Source organism: Suricata suricatta, chromosome 5 (genome assembly GCF_006229205.1).
Source record: "Suricata suricatta isolate VVHF042 chromosome 5, meerkat_22Aug2017_6uvM2_HiC, whole genome shotgun sequence".
Classification (NCBI taxonomy): Eukaryota; Metazoa; Chordata; class Mammalia; order Carnivora; family Herpestidae; genus Suricata; species Suricata suricatta.
This window is the reverse complement of record NC_043704.1, coordinates 82,188,985-82,209,194: the sequence shown is the minus strand read 5'-3', so window position 1 is coordinate 82,209,194 and position 20,210 is coordinate 82,188,985. Positions and strand designations below refer to the sequence as shown.

At 52.1% G+C, this 20,210-nt stretch overlaps 1 protein-coding gene and 3 non-coding genes across 12 annotated transcripts in view; all 4 read left to right on the top strand.

Moving 5' to 3' along the window:
• Positions 1–19,272, top strand: part of EIF4G1 (eukaryotic translation initiation factor 4 gamma 1) — a 19,705-nt gene extending 433 nt beyond the window's left edge. Inside the window, exons 2-34 of one of the 9 annotated variants that reach the window (XM_029939738.1) lie at positions 695–751; positions 976–1,069; positions 1,367–1,453; positions 1,955–1,975; positions 2,547–2,723; positions 2,944–3,043; positions 4,127–4,239; positions 5,052–5,144; positions 5,349–5,415; positions 5,710–6,540; positions 6,809–6,897; positions 6,993–7,179; positions 7,272–7,405; positions 7,531–7,689; positions 7,857–8,042; positions 8,475–8,672; positions 8,892–9,038; positions 9,266–9,502; positions 9,701–9,805; positions 9,925–10,084; positions 10,288–10,388; positions 10,991–11,093; positions 11,327–11,429; positions 11,654–11,886; positions 12,008–12,126; positions 12,253–12,425; positions 12,963–13,088; positions 13,251–13,332; positions 15,277–15,375; positions 15,491–15,625; positions 15,736–15,817; positions 15,963–16,103; positions 18,632–19,272. In XM_029939738.1, coding sequence (XP_029795598.1) covers positions 1,010–1,069; positions 1,367–1,453; positions 1,955–1,975; positions 2,547–2,723; positions 2,944–3,043; positions 4,127–4,239; positions 5,052–5,144; positions 5,349–5,415; positions 5,710–6,540; positions 6,809–6,897; positions 6,993–7,179; positions 7,272–7,405; positions 7,531–7,689; positions 7,857–8,042; positions 8,475–8,672; positions 8,892–9,038; positions 9,266–9,502; positions 9,701–9,805; positions 9,925–10,084; positions 10,288–10,388; positions 10,991–11,093; positions 11,327–11,429; positions 11,654–11,886; positions 12,008–12,126; positions 12,253–12,425; positions 12,963–13,088; positions 13,251–13,332; positions 15,277–15,375; positions 15,491–15,625; positions 15,736–15,817; positions 15,963–16,103; positions 18,632–18,816 — 4,833 coding nt within the window. In that variant the 5' untranslated portion in view covers positions 695–751; positions 976–1,009 and the 3' untranslated portion in view covers positions 18,817–19,272. Of the gene's footprint in view, positions 1–694; positions 752–975; positions 1,070–1,366; positions 1,454–1,954; positions 1,976–2,546; positions 2,724–2,943; positions 3,044–3,372; positions 3,442–4,126; positions 4,240–5,051; positions 5,145–5,348; positions 5,416–5,709; positions 6,541–6,808; positions 6,898–6,992; positions 7,180–7,271; positions 7,406–7,530; positions 7,690–7,853; positions 8,043–8,474; positions 8,673–8,891; positions 9,039–9,265; positions 9,503–9,700; positions 9,806–9,924; positions 10,085–10,287; positions 10,389–10,990; positions 11,094–11,326; positions 11,430–11,653; positions 11,887–12,007; positions 12,127–12,252; positions 12,426–12,962; positions 13,089–13,250; positions 13,333–15,276; positions 15,376–15,490; positions 15,626–15,735; positions 15,818–15,962; positions 16,104–18,631 lie in introns of those variants that run through there. The other 8 variants (XM_029939737.1, XM_029939740.1, XM_029939739.1 and 5 more) reach the window with 8 other exon arrangements.
• LOC115293097 lies at positions 6,598–6,672 on the top strand. Its single transcript, XR_003909358.1, has one exon. It is a non-coding gene; the product is annotated as a small nucleolar RNA SNORD66 (small nucleolar RNA).
• On the top strand, positions 9,555–9,630 carry LOC115293096. The gene has a single exon (XR_003909357.1). It is a non-coding gene; the product is annotated as a small nucleolar RNA SNORD66 (small nucleolar RNA).
• On the top strand, positions 10,134–10,209 carry LOC115293095. Its single transcript, XR_003909356.1, has one exon. It is a non-coding gene; the product is annotated as a small nucleolar RNA SNORD66 (small nucleolar RNA).
• Positions 19,273–20,210: the final 938 nt, after the last annotated feature.

The following is a 20,210-nucleotide window of genomic DNA, read 5'->3' as shown; positions in this document are numbered from 1 at the left end:
CGGGCCCCGGCCCGCCAGGGCCCGATCCCTGGCCCACGTGTGCCCGGCCTGGCCCGGCCTGGCTGCTGGGTGGGGGTGGGGGAGCGCAGGGCCGGAATATGCGGTCCCCGCGGGCTGGGAGGACGCCGGGTTCGCCGGCCGCGAAGTGCCACCTCGGCCTGACTCGACGGGGCCCCGCGGGCACAGGCACCGTGGTTCCCGACCCGCCGCCCCCTCCCCCTTTGCAGCCCGGCCGCCGGGAAGTGACACGTTGTTCTTTGGCACTGGCCGGCGCTGCGCAGGGAGGGCGCAGGGGAGGGAGGCGGCAGCGGCGGGCAGGGAGGAGCCCCCGGCCCCGCCCGCACTCCGGGCCGACCCTCACTTGCTAGAAACCGGCTTCTCTTCGGCCACCGCCCGCCTGGCCTTTTACGGCCCGACTCCCGCCCTTCCTAGTCTCCACTCCTGGGCGGCGGCAGGCCTCGCGTCTGGCCCCGCGCGGGTGCCCCCGCAGCCACCCGCAGCAGGCGTGCCTGTGTGCCCCTGGGCCTGGCCGCGAACCCGGTGTCCCCAGGTGGGGGGGTGGGGACACTACGGCCGAAGCTGCTAGCTCTGTTTGTGATCCGGGAGCCTGGTGCCAGCGAGACCTGGAATTTCCGGTCTGGTTGGTCTTGGGCCCCGCGGAGCCAGGTTGATACCCCTCACCTCCCAACCCCAGGCCCTCGGATGCCCAGAACCTGTAAGCCGCACCGTGGACTTATTCTTAACCGAGGGGGTGAGTGAGGGGCCGGCTTCAGCAGACCAGGGGGGTGGTTGGAGGTAATGCGGGTTTGACAACGTGTTGGTGGGGACGTAAGCTTGATCTTTTCTGCTCCTTCAACCCCTTCGCGCCTCCTCGGGGACTCAGTGTGGAACCCTGCCCTTGCTTCAACCCCTCCCCCACTCCATTTGCCTTAAGCTTGGGTCTCCTCCTTTCTGAGCTCCACTCTTTTCCAACAGGTGCTGGGGGGACCCTGATGTGGCACCAAATGAAATGAACAAAGCTCCACAGCCCACAGGCCCCCCACCTGCCCCATCCCCTGGACTCCCACAGGTAATTAGGGAGGAATTAGCAGAGACTGGGGTGGGGGTGGGGGAGACCAGGCAGCTGGTCAGGAACAGGTTCCAACCTCTGGATTTTCCCACCCCCATCTGTGTCAGGGCAAAGTGCAGCTTCCTGCTGCCAAATTGAGACAGGGCCCCTGGGCTGTTCCAGGGGCTGTCATGGGGAAGAGGGGGCATGTGGACTGCTGAAGCTCTTGCCATAGCTCTGCTCCCCTTACTTTACCAGCTTGGGTTTCTGCCCCATCCGGGTTTTCCCTCTTGCTGAACTCTGGTCTCCCCCCTTCAGCCAGCGTTTCCCCCGGGGCAGACAGCACCGGTGGTGTTCAGTACGCCACAAGCGACACAAATGAACACGCCTTCTCAGCCCCGCCAGGTGAGGGGCTGTGGGGAGGGGAGTAGGGGACCTGGGGTGGGAGCCATGGAAAACTTAGGTCAGTTTGGGCCTAGGATGGAAACTATGGAGGCCCTGTATCTGCCCCAATTTCCTAACAGTTGCTCTGTGTTTTTTCACGTGTCTCTGCACTTTGTGCTGTTGATTACTTATGGTGGCTGGCCCCTTGGGGAGTATGTAGTCAGTGGGGTGGCATTAGTAGGGGTCCTGGTGCCTTGAGAATTGGCAGCAGTGCTTTGGGCCCTGCTGCCAACTCCTGTTTTCCTATTTCCTTCTTTTACTGGGAGGTTGTGGTTGCTCCATTCCCCTTCCCTTCTTTCTCTTTGGACTATGGCAAGGTGAACACTCCAGCTGGTTCTTGCCTTTTTCTGTTCCCTAAATTCTTCCTCAGTAAGTGGGAGCATTCTTGTCCTACTTCCTTCATTTTCCCCCCTCATCACCTTGGGGATAATTCTCTTCTTTCCTGCCCCCATGTGCTCTCAGGGAGGATTCAGGTCTCTGCAGGTAATACCCCTTTGCTAATCCTGGACGCTCTCATGGTCTCACCATTATCCTCCACCCTAGTGAAGGGCTAGATACAGGGACTGGGGGTTTTCAGGGTGGAGACATGTTTGCTGTTAAGGTCCTTGGTCTGAAGCTGACTGATGCATGTTAGAAGCTAAGTCTTGCAGAGTGCATATCTGGGAACTGGGAGACTGTTGCATGTTAGTGGTTAGCTTCTCAGTACCTTAGGGTGGAGCAATGCATGCTGGGAGTATGTTGCCCAAAAGGGCTTTACTTAGGCATGATGCATCTGGGTGTTAGGAAGCCTCTGCAGTGGGGTAGCCTGGTGGAAGTGACATGAGTATGCACGGCAGTGAGGAGTATATTCATGAGTACAAAGTATATACCTGAATGTGGAGAGTATGTGTGAGTACAAGAGGTCACTCAATCATCGGTAGGTCAAGTGACTTAGGATTGGTCCCTGTGCTCCAAAGCCCCTAGTATTTCTCTCCAGACTAGAGACGTGGAGTGGCCATTTTGCTGTCCACTTCCTCCCTTTCCCACTGCCAACTGCCTTCCTCGCTCTTGACAGCACTTCTACCCTAGCCGGGCCCAGCCCCCGAGCAGTGCAGCCTCCCGAGTGCAGAGTGCAGCCCCCGCCCGCCCTGGCCCAGCTGCCCATGTCTACCCTGCTGGATCCCAAGTAATGATGATCCCTTCCCAGATCTCCTACTCAGCCTCCCAAGGGGCCTACTACATCCCTGGACAGGTGAGGTTGGAGGCTTGGGGCCTGGAAGCCATGGAACCTTAAGCCTGAACCCTCACGTCCCCTAGCCTGACCCTCCAGTCCCATCTCTTCTCCAGAGGTGGGACTACTTTTGGTCATTGCCCGTAGTTGGCTTGTCCTGTCTTGCCCTATGGTCTCTTTGTAGTCTGATACGGTACTCAGCTCCCTCAACTGCCTTCCCCTCCTCCCCCTTCCCCACCAGGGGCGTTCCACGTATGTTGTCCCGACACAGCAGTATCCTGTACAGCCAGGAGCCCCAAGCTTCTATCCGGGTGCAAGCCCTACAGAGTTTGGAACTTATGGTAAGCAGGGGAGGGAGTTAGGTTGAGAGTGAGTCCCAGGGAGCATCTAAACTCACCTATAAATTCCTAGACCATTCCTAGGCTCATTCTTCGTTTAAGAATGATAGGACTAAGTAGGAATTGGTGCTTAATATGTAACTGTTGTTGGGTGGGGGGCAGGAAGTGTTTTATCCTATTGCTGCAAGTTGGGAGTCCAACATCATAGGATCACGCACAAGTTTGAGGGCCTGTTAGTAACCATTCCCCGTGACGCTTGTTCTGTGGTTGGTGGGAGCCCATGTAATGTGGATTTGAGAGGTTTTTGTAGCTGTTTTTCATTTATATTCTAGGAAAGGATTAGTCTTTTTTATGGCAGTGGTTTCCAAAATTTTTTGATCATCTATCAGGAAAAATTTTGAGTATGTACCTCTAATACCTGTATGTCTTGTTTGTTTATACATATGCATCATTTAAACAAATAACACACGCTGCTTGTTAAAAACAAACAAGTGGAGATTATGGATGAGATTAAAGAATGCATCCCATTTTGGAGACCATTGCTTTAAGGAATTAATTTTTCCACGTCCTGGGCCTGGTTCATAATGTTACTCTTTGTTTCCTTGCCCCTTAATAAAGGGCTGGAGACTGGAACTGGACTCACGTTGAGTGGAACAGGGTTGGCAAATCTGTTTTTGCATTCCCAGCCAAAGACCTGATTCTGTTTCAGGTTGAGTAGTTGCTGCTCCCTCAGAATACGTGTGTGTGTTGCTGGGGGTGGGGGGCATACATTATACCTTATAGGGTAGAAGAGAAACAAGTCCTGGTAGTGGTAGCTGGTGTGTGGAGGAGAAGGAGTGCCTGCCTACAAGGTGTGTGTGTGTGTCAGTGTCGGGAATTCTTGTAAACGCAGTTCAGACTGGTTCCCCAGCTTTGATAGACACCTAACTCCCTTGGGGAGGTGGGTGGGGCAGGGCGAGGGGCCGGCTCTGGGTGATGAGAGGTTCTGGGGATGGGAGGTGTTCAAGCAGACCTTCCTATATGGTTGGGCCCTGACACCATCCTTCTTTGTCCCTTCTTCCTCCTCCTTCGCTCCCTCCCCCCAAGCTGGCGCCTACTACCCAGCCCAGGGTGTGCAGCAGTTTCCCACTGGTGTGGCCCCCGCCCCAGTTTTGATGAACCAGCCACCCCAGATTGCTCCCAAGAGGGAGCGGAAGACCGTGAGTAGCAGCAAGGGGATCTGGGAAAGGGAGAATCAAGGTCAGGCGCATTGTGGGTCAGGGAGCAGAAAGTTGAGGAAGGAGATCTTCAGCTGGGGGCGATTAGAGAATGGGGATCTGAAGTGCTCAGGTTCTCTGCAAGGTATAAGGTACTAAGACTTCAGTGTAGAAGCAGCTCATGGGAAGAACAGAAGTGGCTAGTGCAGGAGTTCCTGAGAGACCCAGGTTCGGAGGCTCTATAAGGTCTACATTTGGTTTTGGGTTTCTGGTGGCTTGTCTTGGAAATGGTTTGTTTTCTGTGGCCCCACCCCCCACCTCCCAGTCTTGGAAGCTCTTGAGGCCTCCGCCTCTGCTCAATCCTCAAACCCTGGGCGTGGTGCCCAGAATAGGGTGCCAGGGCTGGGGAAGCCGCTGAGTCACCCTGGCTCCACCCACTGGATCTGGGCCCTGCCCCCAGAGATCAGGCAGACTAGCCACAAGTGAGCCGGATGGGTGCTAGATGGGGGTCCTGGGCCCCAGGATGTGCAGCCAGTGACTTGGGGACTGTTGGTGGGGCAGGGATGAGGAAGAGAGGGGCATTATGATGTACGAGATTGCTCTGTGAGGTCAAGGGTCTCTTAGGGGTGGGGGCCAAGGCATGGAGTACAAGATTAGCTAGATAGGTTGACAGTAGAACTCAATGGGGTTTCTGGCACCCACCCACCTGCTTCCCAGTGGGGGGTGGGGGGTTGGCCTGGAGTCTTGGGAGTGGGACAGGGTGGAGAGGTGGGCTCCCTCTGCTTCCCATTCATCCTGGAGCTTTCTTTTCCCAGATCCGAATTCGAGATCCAAACCAAGGAGGAAAGGATATCACGGAGGAGATCATGTCTGGGGCCCGCACCGCCTCCACACCCACCCCTCCCCAGGTACTGTCTGCTCTTTGAGTGAGGCCGTAGCTAGGATGGCTGTTCTGACCTGGACTCCCTAGTCCTTTAATCTTTTCTTTCAACTAAGGGATTTATTTCCTTGTTTCCCTGGATTTTTAGGCTGGCTTAAAGTAAAAATGGCTTTAGTAGAGAAGGGTTGTGGGCCTCTTGAGGGTAAACTTGGTAACTTTTTGTGTCCTGCAGACGGGAGGCGGTTTGGAACCTCAAGCTAATGGGGAGACACCCCAGGTTGCTGTTGTTGTCCGGCCAGGTAGGTAAGCAGGTGGGGCTTTTATGAGAGAAGGAGTGTGACAGTTTCAAATGCTGAGGAGGTTAAGTGATCTAACTTGGGTGCCAAAGACGAATGAGTTAGGTTTTAGGTAGTGGGATTTTGTGGGTAGATCACATTTTGGGTAAGAAGGGGAAAGGCTTAATTAAGTAGGAGAAGATGTGGGAGTGAGTTAGGCTGGGAATGTCTTGGCTGGGAATGTCTTAGCTGGGAGGAGAAGGAACAACAGCAGTGAAGACCTGCTTTTAATTACTCGTCATCTTTCCTGTGGTGCAGATGACCGGTCCCAGGGAGCAATCATTGGGAGCAGGCCGGGGCTGTCTGGCCCAGAGCACAGCCCTTCAGAATCCCGGCCTGCGTCACCTTGTCCGACCCCATCACCACCCCCAATCTTGGAATCGGGGTCTGAGCCTAATCTCGCAGTCCTCTCCATTTCTGGGGACACTGTGACAACGGGGATGATCCAGATGTCTGTAGAAGAATCCACCCCCTTGCCTCGTGAAACTGGGGAGCCATATTGCCTCTCTCCAGAACCCACTCCCCTCGCTGAACCCATACTGGAAGTAGAAGTGACACTTAGCAAACCGATTCCGGAATCTGAGTTCTCTTCCAGTCCTCTCCAGGTTCCCACCCCCCTTTCATCTCACAAAGTGGAAATTCTACCTGAACCTAATGGCATGGTCTCGTCTGAGGATCTGGAACCAGAGGTTGAGTCGAGCCCGGAGATTGCTCCTCTCCCTCCCCCGCCTTGTCCCTCTGAATCCCCCATGCCCATTGCTCCAACTGCCCAGCCTGAGGAACTGCTTAACGGAGCCCCCTCGCCACCAGCTGTGGACTTAAGCCCAGTCAGTGAGCCACAGGAGCAGGCCAAGGAGGTTACAGCATCAGTGGCTCCCTCTGCTGCCCTCTCTGCCACGCCAGCCATGGCTCCTCCAGCTGCTTCCCCTGCCCAGGAGGAGGAAGTGGAGGAAGAGGAAGAAGATGAAGAAGAAGGAGAAACAGGAGAAGCTGAGGGTGAGAAAGGAAGAGAGGAACTTCTTCCCCAAGAGAGCACCCCTGTTGCAACCCACCTGCCTCAGAATTTGGAGGCAGCAGCAGCCACCCAAGGTAAGGTGTGACGGAATGGTGGAAGTGGGGTAGCCTGAAAGATGTGGGTTTTTTCCTCTTTATTCATGACCTCTCATTTGTGCCACTGTGTCTGGGTCATAGAAGCCTTGTCATGGACCCTAAGAGCTAAAATTCCGAGATTAAGGAATTTTAAGTCTGCAGTGGGTATGTTGGAAAGAGGAAATATAGTAGCTGCTTTTTATTTCCCCAGTTATTTCCACATTTGTTCCTCATAAGTTGTGCCCACTTCCCCCTCCCCCCCACACAGTGGCAGTGTCTGTGCCAAAGAGGAGACGGAAAATTAAGGAACTCAATAAGAAGGAGGCTGTAGGAGACCTTCTAGATGCCTTCAAGGAGGTAAGGGAGCAGAAAGTCATGGAGGGGAGAGGTTAGCGTTTAGATATGGAACAGTGATCATACTGTAACCAAAATGGGGTGTCCTCTGGTTACAGGTGAACCCAGGAGTACCAGAGGTGGAAAATCAGCCTCCTGTAGGCACCAGCCCTGGTCCAGAGCCTGAGGGCAGCAGTGTGCCCCCCCGCCCAGACGAAGCCAATGAGACCTGGGACTCAAAGGAAGACAAAATTCACAATGCTGAGAACATCCAGCCAGGGGAGCAGAAGTATGAATACAAGTCAGGTATGCTGAAGAAAGAGTTGAGAAGGGTTGACTATCCTTGCTAGGGCCCCAGGAGACTGGTGTGTGATTGGTTCATCTTGTCTTCCTCGTAGATCAGTGGAAGCCTCTAAACCTTGAGGAGAAGAAGCGTTATGACCGTGAGTTCCTGCTTGGCTTTCAGTTCATCTTTGCCAGTATGCAGAAGCCGGAGGGATTGCCTCATATCAGCGATGTAGTGTTGGATAAGGTTGGTAGGCTTGAGGGGGAGGGTCAGTTTGGGCTGGCTGGCTGGCTGGGGGAGGTGCCTGAGGTCCTGAAAGAGTAGTCAAGAGCCATAACCTGTTTCCCATGCCTTCTGTATCCTCTTTGCAGGCCAATAAAACACCCCTGCGGCCACTGGACCCTGCTAGACTTCAAGGCATAAATTGCGGCCCAGACTTCACTCCTTCCTTTGCCAACCTTGGCCGACCAGCCCTTAGCAACCGTGGGCCCCCAAGGGGTGGGCCAGGTGGGGAGCTTCCCCGAGGGCCGGTGAGTGGGACTGGCTAGAGGGGCAGATGGTCAAGGGGGTTTGGGGGATGGCTCCATTGTCTTGCTGAGACGTGGGGAGAAATCTGCCCTGGAGATGTATGGTAGCAGTGTCACAGGTTGTGCTGATTAGCTCTGTGTCTTTACTTGTCCTTACCCTTGCGTAGCAGGCTGGTCTGGGACCCCGGCGCTCTCAGCAGGGCCCCCGAAAGGAACCACGCAAGATCATTGCCACGGTGTTAATGACTGAAGATATAAAGTTGAACAAAGCAGAGAAAGCCTGGAAACCCAGCAGCAAGCGGACAGCTGCTGATAAGGATCGAGGGGAAGAGGATGCTGATGGCAGCAAAACCCAGGTACTGGCACGTGCTGCTTTTGGTCTCCATTTCTTCTTTCCAAGGTCTGCCCTCTGAGCCAACTTTGCCCTCTTTGTTTCTGTCATCCTTTTTTTTTTTTTTTTTTTTTTTTAATGTTTATCTAGAGGGCAAGAGAGGGAGAGCACATGTGCACACGGGGGAGGGGAAGAGAGGGAGACAGAGAGAATCCCAAGCAGGCTCCTCTTGGAACGTACAGAGCCTGACATGGGGCTCAATCTCATGAACCGTGAGATCAGACCTGAGCTGAAATCAAGAGTTGGATGTCTAACTGACTGAGCCACCCAGCTGCCCATTTCTGTCATCCTTACCACTAGCACCTGAGTCCCTACCACCCTCCACTGTCCTTCTCAGTGACCTCTGTTCTTCTGAGAACCTCACTGGATCCTGTGTCTTCTCTGTCCCCTCTGTCAGGACCTGTTCCGCAGAGTGCGCTCCATCTTAAATAAGCTGACACCCCAGATGTTCCAGCAGCTGATGAAGCAGGTGACACAGCTGGCCATCGACACTGAAGAACGCCTCAAAGGAGTCATTGACCTCATCTTCGAGAAGGCCATTTCAGAGCCCAACTTCTCTGTGGCCTATGCCAACATGTGCCGCTGCCTCATGGCGGTTAGTTTCCACTGTTACTAAACTTTGTGGTCTAGGTTCCTACTTCTCTTCCTGAGACTCCTTGAGTCCAGTTTCTTGGTTCTCTACCAACCTGTGCTGTTGATGGCAGCCAGAAGGAGGCAGATTGGGGGCCAGAGGTCTTCCTGGGTTAGGTAAAGACTCTTGGAGGGCATTCCCACGTGGGACCAGTGTAAATGTGACGTTCTCTTTGGCATACAGTTGAAAGTGCCCACTACAGAAAAGCCAACAGTGACTGTAAACTTCCGAAAACTGTTGTTGAATCGATGTCAGAAGGAGTTTGAGAAAGACAAAGATGATGATGAGGTTTTTGAGAAGAAGCAAAAAGAGATGGATGAGGCTGCTACGGTGAGAGAAAACCCACCAACCCCACTGTCCCTCTTGGTGATACTCTGCTGTAGAATTGGGGGTGGGAGTAAGGGGGGGCGTGGGGCTCATGATGTTTTGGAGGTTTCTCTGCTTTAAGACATGAGTAGTTGCTGCTAGGTTTAGGAATCCAGATATGGGGGAGGAGAGACGTTTTAGCCCAGTGGCTCGGTACGTTTTTTGATGGATTTCTGTCCTATAACTGGCAGGCAGAAGAACGAGGACGCCTGAAGGAAGAGCTGGAAGAGGCTCGAGACATAGCCCGGCGGCGCTCTTTAGGGAATATCAAGTTTATTGGGGAGTTGTTTAAGCTGAAGATGTTAACAGAGGCAATAATGCATGACTGTGTGGTTAAACTACTTAAGAATCATGATGAAGAGTCTCTTGAATGCCTTTGTCGTCTGCTCACTACCATTGGCAAAGATCTGGACTTTGAAAAAGCCAAGGTAGGGGTTCTGGGATGTGGAAGAGACAGGACAGCAGTGCCAGGGGCCTGCTGTCCACTGACGAACCTCTTGTCGGGCTGTCTGTGTGGGCCACTGAGCCACAGTGATGGAGCTGAAGGCGTGAGGAGGCCTATAGTTGGAATAGTTGGAGGTGAGGTATTATAAAGTTCTTGACCTGATCTCTTTGCTTCTTCCTAGCCCCGAATGGATCAGTATTTCAACCAGATGGAAAAGATAATTAAGGAAAAGAAGACTTCATCCCGAATCCGCTTTATGCTGCAAGACGTGCTGGATCTGAGACGGGTGTGTGTCCTCTTCTCACTGGTAGTCTGCTTCCTGTACCCCGTAGACCCCAGTTCCCAATATGGCTTTGTCTGGCCATCTGATATAACTATCTTGTGACTGGCCTTCTGTACCCACAGAGCAATTGGGTGCCACGCCGTGGAGACCAAGGTCCCAAGACCATTGACCAGATCCACAAAGAGGCTGAGATGGAGGAGCACTGGGAGCATGTAAAAGTGCAGCAGCTAATGGCCAAGGGCAGCGACAAGCGTCGGGGTGGCCCTCCAGGCCCACCTATTAGTGAGTTTGAGGCTCAGATTAAGGAGGGGGCAGAGTAAGGGGTTCAGCTTTCCATTGATGACTTCTTGTTAGTGCCACGTGTCTGGGCCACTGAGACCACATGATGGAACTGAGGATCTGAGGAAGGGAGGCTGGGGCGGCCCCAGGTGATAGGGCTACTAGGAGTTACTCATTATTGCAATATGCTCTCCTCTTTGTCCCAGGCCGAGGCCTCCCGCTTGTGGATGATGGTGGCTGGAACACAGTCCCCATCAGCAAGGGCAGCCGCCCTATTGACACCTCACGGCTCACCAAGATCACCAAGGTAGGGGTGTGTGTATTGGAGGCAGGGGTGGTAGTCATGGGAAGGGAAAGAGGGATCAAATGGACATTGCTCATAGGTTTGGATTTTGGTCCCCTCATTTTCTGAGGTTGGGAAGGGGATGGCTAACTTTTTTCTCTAAGACTAGTTTGATTGCTAGTGACAGGGCTGCCAGCTCTGGTGTGTGTTGGGGGGGTGTTGACATCTGTCTGGGACAGTGTCGGAAACTCATGGTGAATCTGGCCCATTCCTTGTTTCTCTGCATTTCACAGCTAAGAAATGGCCTTTGTGTTTTTTTAACGGTTGAAAAAAATAAAGTGGGTATTATGGAATATGAAATTATTCAAAATGTAAATTTCAGTATCCATGGATTTACTGGGACATAACAATTCTCGTTTCCTTAAAGTATCATGTATTACTGCTTTTGTGTTACAGCGGCCAAGTGGAGTAGTTGAAATAGAAACTATATGGCCTGCAAAGCCTAAAATATTTACTATTTGGCCTTTTACAGGAAAAGTTTCCCCCGGTCTAGGCAATTTGCTACTGTGTGGCTGCCGGCTTTGGCCAGATTAGACTCATGACTCCACTCCCCTTTCCTTCCACAGCCTGGCTCCATTGATTCTAACAACCAGCTCTTTGCACCTGGAGGGCGATTGAGCTGGGGCAAGGGCAGCAGTGGAGGCTCAGGAGCCAAGCCCTCTGACGCAGGTATGGAGGCCATTGTAAGGAGATGGGTGGTTATTCTCTTCCTTGAGGCAGAGCCTTGTCTATGGGGAAGGCTTTTGGTACAAAGTGATTAGGTAGTAACCTACCTATGTTTGGGGCTGGGGAATAAATTGCATTCTTGTTAGGACTAGGACCCAGTGTCCTAAACTGACGAGTAGGAGATAGAATGGAAGACAGTAGGAAGAGAGTTTGATCTGGGCTTTCTGCCTCCTCAGCATCAGAAGCTGCTCGTCCAGCTACTAGTACCTTGAACCGCTTCTCAGCCCTTCAACAAGCAGTACCTACAGAAAACACAGATAGCAGACGTGTGGTACAGAGGTGAGGTTTCCTGGTTGTCTTTGTTCACGCCAAGAGTGTTACGATTGGGCTTTGGTGGTTGCCGTAGGAATCCTCACCTGTAATGCTCAGAACCCCTGGCTAGATTAGAGCACGTTCCTGATGCCAGGAACTCAGCCCTACAGTTGCTTAGCATGTCGGATAGTTAACATAAGAGAGCAGCTATGCCATATAGGTGAGTGGTGACATGCCTATTTTTTCTCCAGGAGTAGCTTGAGCCGAGAAAGAGGCGAGAAAGCTGGGGACCGGGGAGACCGCCTGGAGCGTAGTGAACGGGGAGGTGATCGTGGGGAACGGCTCGATCGCTCTCGGACACCTGCCACCAAGCGGAGCTTCAGCAAGGAAGTGGAGGAGCGGAGTAGAGAGCGGCCCTCTCAGCCTGAGGGACTGCGCAAGGCAGCTAGCCTCACGGAGGATCGGGACCGTGGGCGAGATGCTGGTAAGAAGCTGGGAGAGGAAGGGTACATTTGGGACTAGCCAGTCCCCAGTCTTCAGAGCTCTGGGCTCTTCTTTCTAGGAAAACTGGAACTGAAGTCCTCAATGTGTTTTTCCCCTTTCAGTGAAGCGAGAAGCCACCCTCCCCCCAGTGAGTCCCCCGAAGGCTGCCCTCTCTGAGGAAGAGCTAGAAAAGAAATCCAAGGCCATCATTGAAGAATATCTCCATCTCAATGACATGAAGGTAAGCAGAGGGAGGGGTCTGAGTGACAGCTGAGTGGGCAGGGAGGGACTTGTGCCGACAGGCATGGAGTGTGGGGTTTGGACCAGACGGTGACTGCCCTCTCCCTCCTGCCCTGCACACCTGCAGGAGGCAGTGCAGTGCGTCCAGGAGCTGGCCTCACCCTCCCTGCTCTTCATCTTTGTGCGGCATGGCATTGAGTCCACACTAGAGCGCAGCACCATCGCTCGTGAGCATATGGGGCGGCTGCTGCACCAGCTGCTCTTTGCCGGACACCTCTCCACTGCTCAGTACTACCAAGGGTATGTCTTCTGAGGTCCTCCTACTGTTATATACCCACACACTTCCCCTCCTTTGTAGGACCTGTGGAAACTTGGATAAGAGTGTACTTCCTTGGGGGGCCTGGGTGGCTCAGTCGGCTGGCTAAGCGTCCGGTTTCGGCTTTGGCTCAGGTCACGATCTCACGGTCCATGGGTTTGAGCCCTGCGTCGTGCTCTGTGCTGACAGCTCAGAACCTGGACCCTGCTTTGGATTCTGTGTCTCCCCTGCTCACGCTGTCTTTGTCTCTCAAAAATAAATTAAAAAACATAAAAAAAAAAATTAAAAAAAAAAAATGTACTTCCTCAACTGTCCTGGTCAGCAGATCTTCTGGCAGGGATAGGGGTGTACCATGCAAGGACAAGAGTGTGGCTTTGGCTTAATTACCCCATCCTTAGGAAGTGTTCTCCAGGGGCTCCACAGTTGATCGTTTAACAATGCCGTGGTGCCCCAGATGGAGGGTGGGAGGTCTGGCTTGTCTTCCCTAGAATGCCCTGACTTTGAATTCATTCCATTTGCAGGCTGTATGAAATCCTAGAATTGGCTGAAGACATGGAAATTGACATCCCCCACGTATGGCTCTACCTAGCAGAACTCATAACCCCCATTCTGCAGGAAGGTGGGGTACCTGTGGGGGAGCTGTTCAGGTAAGCCTCCTTGAGTGGGATTCAAGAGAGGTAAAGACAAAGGTGGGGAGGGGAGGGATGTATGGCAGGTTTTATGCCTGGGTTTAGGGAGGGATGGGGTAGTGTGTTTAGAGGGCTTTGGAGGCTGTCAACACTCCCTGTAAATTTTTCTTTTTTTTGTAGAGAGATTACAAAACCTCTGAGACCCATGGGCAAAGCTGCTTCTCTGTTGCTGGAGATCTTGGGGCTTCTATGCAAAAGCATGGTGAGTGATGCTTGGGGGGTGATGTGTCAGGACTTCTCCTCACACCATCCAGTTTTGTCTGCTTGCGGTGACTCTAAAGCCTCATGGACCTTGGGTGGGATGGTGTTCATGATGACGGTAGTGCTGTGTTGGTACCTGGGAGAGGAAATGTCAAGGTTGGCACTGACCAGTTCCTGTTAGGAGTTCTGGCGAAGGCTGGAGGAGAATGGGAATCTAAGACCCTAAGCCCTCGATTGATTGATGAATTTGTTCAGCTAGCATTTAAAAAAATTTGTTTTTCTTTCAATGTTTTTTTTGAGAGAGAGAGACAAAGTGTGAGCAAGGGTAGGGCAGAGTGAGACAGAGATACAGAATCTGAAGCAGGCTCCAGACTCCGAGCTGTCAGCACAGAGCCCAATGTGGGGCTCGAACTCAATGAACTATGAGATCATGACCTGAGCCAAGGTTGGTTGCCCAACCGACCAAGCCACCCAAGCACCCTGGTTCAGCTAGCATTCTTTAAAAATATTTACTAATCACGTACTAGGCCCTGGAAATACCAACGTGAATAAAACATAGGAAACCAGCTGTAAGAGAAAAGTAAGAAATGACAGTGTAATAAAAACAGTGTGAAGTAAAGCGTGAAATAAAATAGTAAAAATGGAGTGTCTTAAGTACTGTGAGGCTGGTAATGTTCATGACAGAAAGTCTTTCCAGAAGGGCACTGGGACTGCTTTGTGAAAGTTAAGTGGTGACTAGCAAATGTTATAGTGGAGAGATGGGAAAGGCAAGTTGGGCAGTGTACTCTGTGGTAGTGAGAGCTGGGAAGTGCACTTTTAAGAGTTTAGCTTCCCAGGGCACCTGGGTGGCTCAGGTGGTTAAGTGGTTGACCTCAGGTCAGTTTGAGTTCGAGCCCCGCGTTGGGCTCTGTGCTGACAGCTTAGAGCCTGGAGCCGGCTTCGGATTCTGTGTCTCCCTCTCTCTCTGCCCCTTCCCTGCTCACTCTTTGTCTCTCTTTCTCTCAAAGATAAACATTAAAAAAAAAAAAAGTTTAGCTCCCCTAGGACCTGGACCAGTGAGAGACTGTAGTGGAAAGGAATTGCTCTTCCAGTGTCCTATTAAGCCTTTTGGGTAGAAATGTGTAGCAGGGTAGTTTGAGTTTTTAAAAGGGAGAAACACACGTTGAACTACTGTGTTCATTGAACCTGTGGTGCAGTAGGTGGTAGGGCATGTTATTCGTGCATTGTTAATAAAGAAAGGACTTACAGCCTTTTGTTTAAATGTTATATCAACTGTGAGACAATCAATTTTAGTGGTGTTGGAATGAGTATCTTTAAAATTCGTGAGGTACAATAATCTTATTCAGGATTAATGCCATCATTTTGAGTTTCAGTTATTATAAGAGTCATGTCTTCAGAATGCCTTGTCCCCTAACAGAAAGTGGACTCAGACTATTGTTTATGTGAGGATTTCTGATTTGCCTTGGGGGTGGGGCAGACGGGATAGATCTGCTTCTAAAATTTTCTGGACTTAGTAACCAAAAAGATGTATTTAAATGTTAGAAGTTGTCCTCTGCCATGAGTGTTTGTTAACTTGGAATAATGGAAAACTAAGCAATTTTAGAAAAAAATGTAAAGTAATGTGGAAGGCTGGGATGAGGTATTTGGATTTGGTTGTTTACCTTTTTCAGTAAAGGTGATTCTGTGAAAGCTAATTGACATCTTTCAGAGAGGCTCTTAGGGTATTCCTCTCCATTTCCTAGCTCTGTGATAGATGAATCCTTGTGTCTTTGGGTGGCAGTACTAGTGTGTAGGCCTGGAGAGACTGTGCCCGTTTGGTGTATCTGTAACATCTTGAGCCCCTACCAGGCACCTAATGGGCTTTTAGTAAATATTTGTTGGATGACATTTGTGGAACTAGACTTGGAGGGAGAGAGAGTTGCTGAATTGGTCTTGGATTTTCTAGGGTCCCAAAAAGGTGGGAATGCTGTGGCGAGAAGCTGGACTCAGCTGGAAAGAATTTCTGCCTGAAGGCCAGGACGTCAGTGCATTCGTCGTTGAACAGGTTTGCGGCTGGAGTTAGGTTAATTCTAGCATTTGGGACTGGCCATTCTTCTCCCTCTTCCCTCGGCACACTCATGTGGTATACTTACCTTCTGATTGGGTCTTTACATTTGTAGAAGGTGGAGTATACCTTGGGCGAGGAGTCAGAAGCCCCTGGCCAGAGGATGCTCTCCTCTGAGGAGCTGAGCAGACAGCTGGAGAAGCTGCTGAAGGAGGGCAGCAGTAACCAGCGGGTGTTTGACTGGATAGAGGTATGTTTCTCCTGGGTACTGGGAGAGAGGCATACAGGAGAGGAAGTTTTTGGTGTGCGGGAAGGGACACAATTTAGAACATACAGGTCATTTGTTTCTCTTCTGCCCAGGCCAACCTGAATGAGCAGCAGGTAGCATCCAACACACTAGTTCGAGCCCTCATGACAGCTGTCTGCTATTCTGCAATTATCTGTAAGAGGAACCAGGGAGATGGTGGGGCAAGGGTGGGCCCAGCAGATGAATGGCGGGAGGGAGGTTTTGGTCTTTGCCTCCTAGTTGTGGACTGGACAAGGCTAAGGGTGTATTAATTTGCTTAATCCTGTCTTTCTTCCTGTAGTTGAGACGCCCCTCCGAGTGGATGTCGCGGTGCTGAAAGCGCGAGCGAAACTCCTACAGAAGTACCTATGTGATGAGCAGAAGGAGTTGCAGGCACTCTACGCGCTCCAGGCCCTTGTAGTGACCTTAGAACAGCCCGCCAGTAAGAGTCGGGCTGTAGGGGTGGGGGCGAGTGGCCAGAGAGCAGGGGGCAGTCACGGAGAGGGTCTCAACCCAAGAAAGGGACCTGGTCATAGAGCAAAATGTCCTGGTGATGGATTCCTTCCCCCTGCACTATCTGTTTCTTTGCCTACAAATGGAAGAAGGTAGACTCTCATTATGAAGCTTACTTGACTACTCTTCTGTGCCAGGCAGGAGCACGGAGGTGAAAAGTGGTAACAGTTTGTAAATACTGAGTGCTCTGGTGGCCTGGCATGGGACTGAGATGCTTTTTTTTTTTTTTTTTTTTTTTGCCTTATTTAATCCTCACAACTGTGTAGGGCAGATGCTGCTGTTACTCCCTTTTTCTTAATGGGAGACTGAGGCTTAGGTTAACAAGCCTGAGATTATGCATTTAGCAAATAGGTACGTGCCAGGGCATTGGGACATTGGCAATGATAGTCGAGCCCAGTTCTATGTTGGCATAGAGTAACAGGGTGGTGGGGAGTGTCAGAAGATGGGTCCTGTGGGGTGTTCTCTTGGGGATACCTAGTCTAAAGGATAATGAGTGGGAAGTGACAAATGGTAGCTAAATGACAAATTGGAGGGGGAGATTTGAAGGACCTGTGTGTGTAAAGGAAGGCCCTCAGGCAGAGAGTACTTGACACAAAGTAAGAGAACTATTCAAGAAAGGCCAGTGTATATGAGGCAAGATGGGGCTGGAGAGATAGATGTGGGCCAGGTCATGCAGGGCTGTCTAAGCCATGGGACAAATTTTGGCCTTCAGCCTAAGGACAGGAAGCGGCTGTGGGATTTGAGTTTTTAGATCATCCTGGCCATTAGTAGGAAGAGTGGTTTGGAATGGGTTAAGTGTGAACGTGGCAAGAGCAGGAAGTAAGCAGTGGGTTGTGTTGCTGGTGGCAGTGAAGCTGGGAGGGGCATAGCCACAGTTAAGACATAACACTGGCCTGAAGGGGAGAGGTGATGAGAAGAGAATAAGTTAATATATGACTTCCAGGATGCTTTGAGCCAGGAGGTGATGGTGTGGTACTGTTCACCGGGGGTTGGAAACACTGGATCAGATTGAGTTTGGTCGTAATTGTGTTTGTGGTCCCTGAGTGGGGGTGATCAGAAGAGTCAGGAAGACAGCTAGGTATGGGGATTCATTTGGAAAGGAAGAGGTCAGGGTTGGTGGCCGAACTGTGAGAAGCTGGCGCAGGATAACACATGTGCAAGTCCTCGGAGGACATGGGATTGCCCGAAGGAGAGCGATGAGAGTATGGGATAGAGCCTGGAGGCAGTGGAGGACAGGGCCCATCAACAAAGGACAAAGTAATTTTAGGAGAGGGAAGTAATGCTAGATGCTTCTTGAGAGTTCCATAGGAGCAGAGCTGAATGTTTAGGGCCTTTGGAACATAAAAACAGGGAGGCCCTCTGGCATAAATAGTATTTGGTAGACCAGGGGGCACTCTGGATTGGAAAGGGCTGAGGAATTCTTGACAGAGCTGGGAAAAAAGGAAAACAGCAAATGTAGACAAAATGTTTGATTGACTGTAAGAGATAGTGGTTGTAAAGGAGGCCTTTTGTGTTTAGGTGGAAGAATCTTGGGTTTGAAGATACAGGGCAGAGTGGATAATTGATTGTGTAGGGTCTCCAGGGTGGGCATGCACCGGATTTGGGACGAATGCTCTCTTGCCATAGGATGGGGCTGGGGGGGCTTCCACGGGTGGTGGTTGTGGATTTGAGGGGGTGTGTGCCCTGAGAAACCTCCTGGCTTGCAGCTTGTCATAGATGACTGTCAGCGTTTAACCCAGGCCTGGACTATAGATGTTATGCTTTATTTCTTTATTCAGAAGAAATGTATTCACTACTTGGCCTCCATTTGCCTTAGGAAAGATTGGCAGTGCGGTGTGTGGAATGGAATAGGTTGTATTCAGGATTTATAGGACAAGCGCTTGGGAGGGCTTAACTAGAAGCCAGGTTGGGGAGAAAGAGGGTCCGAGAGAGGGGTGCTGGAGTTGAACCTAAAGGAATTGATTAGGAAGATGACAAGGGATGCGGCACACGTATAAGTGTCAAGGCTAGAGAGGATATCTATGTTCAGATATATGGAAAGTAAGAGGAAATTGGGATCCAGAGCTTGTCAAGATCTGTAATGGGGGCCAGTGAATGTTCCAGGTTATAAACCCTTGATTTTGGAGAGTGATATACCTGGGACTTTCGTGATTCCCAAATTTAGGACTACCAATTCTGTATATAGTTTTCCTCATTAAATATATCACAAGTAGAGAAGCTGCTGAGGTAAGGCAAGTTTGTAAGCTTTTGCCATGATTTATTCATGTGTGTGCAGCAGTCTTAGACTGTAAAGTAAGATTAACATCTTGTTAGAGACCTACCTAGTCACTCTGCAATCAATAGACACACAAATGTCAGGATGGTGGGTCAGGGCCCAACTTCTTAACAGTGGAGCTTGGGAGTGGGTTGGGGTGGCTGTGGGCAGCACTCCTTAACTGCTGTTCTGCCTGCTTACAGACCTGCTTCGGATGTTCTTTGATGCGCTGTATGACGAGGACGTGGTGAAAGAGGATGCCTTCTACAGCTGGGAGAGTAGCAAGGATCCTGCTGAGCAACAGGGCAAGGGCGTAGCCCTAAAATCTGTCACAGCCTTCTTCAAGTGGCTTCGTGAGGCGGAGGAGGAGGAGTCTGACCACAACTGAGGGCGGGTGGGGCCGGGGACTTGGAGCCCCATGGACACTCAGATGGCCCGGCCAGCCGCCTGGACTGCGGGGGGGGTGGGGGGGAGAGTGGGGCGGCAGCAGCGGCGGTGGCAGTGGGTGCCTGTAGTGCGATGTGTCTGAGCTAATAAAATGGCTGAAGAGGCAGGATGGCGTGGGGCTGCCTGGGGCCCCCCTCCAGGATGCTGCCAGGTGTCCCTCTCCTCCCCTTGGGGCACAGAGATATATTATATATAAAGTCTTGAAATTTGGTGTGTCTTGGGGGGGGCACCACTGCCTGCCCCTGGGGTCCTTTTTTATTTTCTGAAAATCACTCATGGGACTGCCGTCCTCGCTGCTGGGGGCATATGCCCCAGCCCCTGCACCACCCCTGCTGCTGCCTGGGCAGGGGGAAGGGGGGGCACGGTGCCTGTAATTATTAAATATGAATTCAATTAAGCTCACTGCCTCCCTGCTTTATGGCCTGCTCCCTCTAGAGGAGGGGTATGGATAGGTGAGCGGCCTCCTTTCCAGAGCTGGCATTGTAACACTGTTCCCTGTACCTGGCACCCCTCTTGCCTCTTTCCCTGTCCAAGACTGGGAGTTGGAGGGTTAGTTTGGAGGGTTGTACCTTTGAAGCAGACCGGGTGGGATGTCCTGTTGCTTGGTAGGGGAGAAGAGACAAATAGCTGTGGGGTGCTTTCAGAATACACTGATCCAGACCTCTATGCATGGAAGAGGCCCTGGGTTTCAAGCTGTTTATAGCTGGAGAATTCCTTTATGGCTTCAAGGTCTCATCTGTAAAAAGATGGGGCTGGATGCAACGACTCCGTCCCTCTGTGTGCCTGCCCACCCTTGCTTTCGGGTCGCTCCGCAGTCTGGCCTGGGAGGAGAGGACGAGGCGGTTCCGGACTCGGCCCAAGGCCGCACCTGCGTTGCTGTGACGTGTTTCGCCCCTCCTGTCTTGGGTGGTGACGCGGTGGCCACGCCCCCGCGCTGACGTCACCGGCCCGGTTCCCTCTCCGGGGAGCAGCGGCGGACGCGCGGCTCCCACCCCCTCCCCTCTCACGGGTTCTCCCCTCCCCGGTAGCGGCCGCGGTCCGACCCTTTGCAAGACGATGGCCCGAACCCCGAGCGCGGGCTAGCGTGCATGGGTGCCCGGCCATGGGCTGTATCGGCTCTCGGAGTCCGGCGGGTCAGGGTAAGAGGCGGAGGCCGGGCACGGGCTGGGGAATCGGGCTGCGGCTGTCCGGTGCGCGGGCCACGGATGGGTGGGGGCCTTGAGGAGGGGGCCGGTGTCGGGAGAGGGAGGAGCTTGTACCGGGGAGGCGGGTCTGGTAAGAGGAGGGAGCAGGAAGGAGCGGGGAGTGGGCTAAAGCCACTCGGCTTCGCTCCCA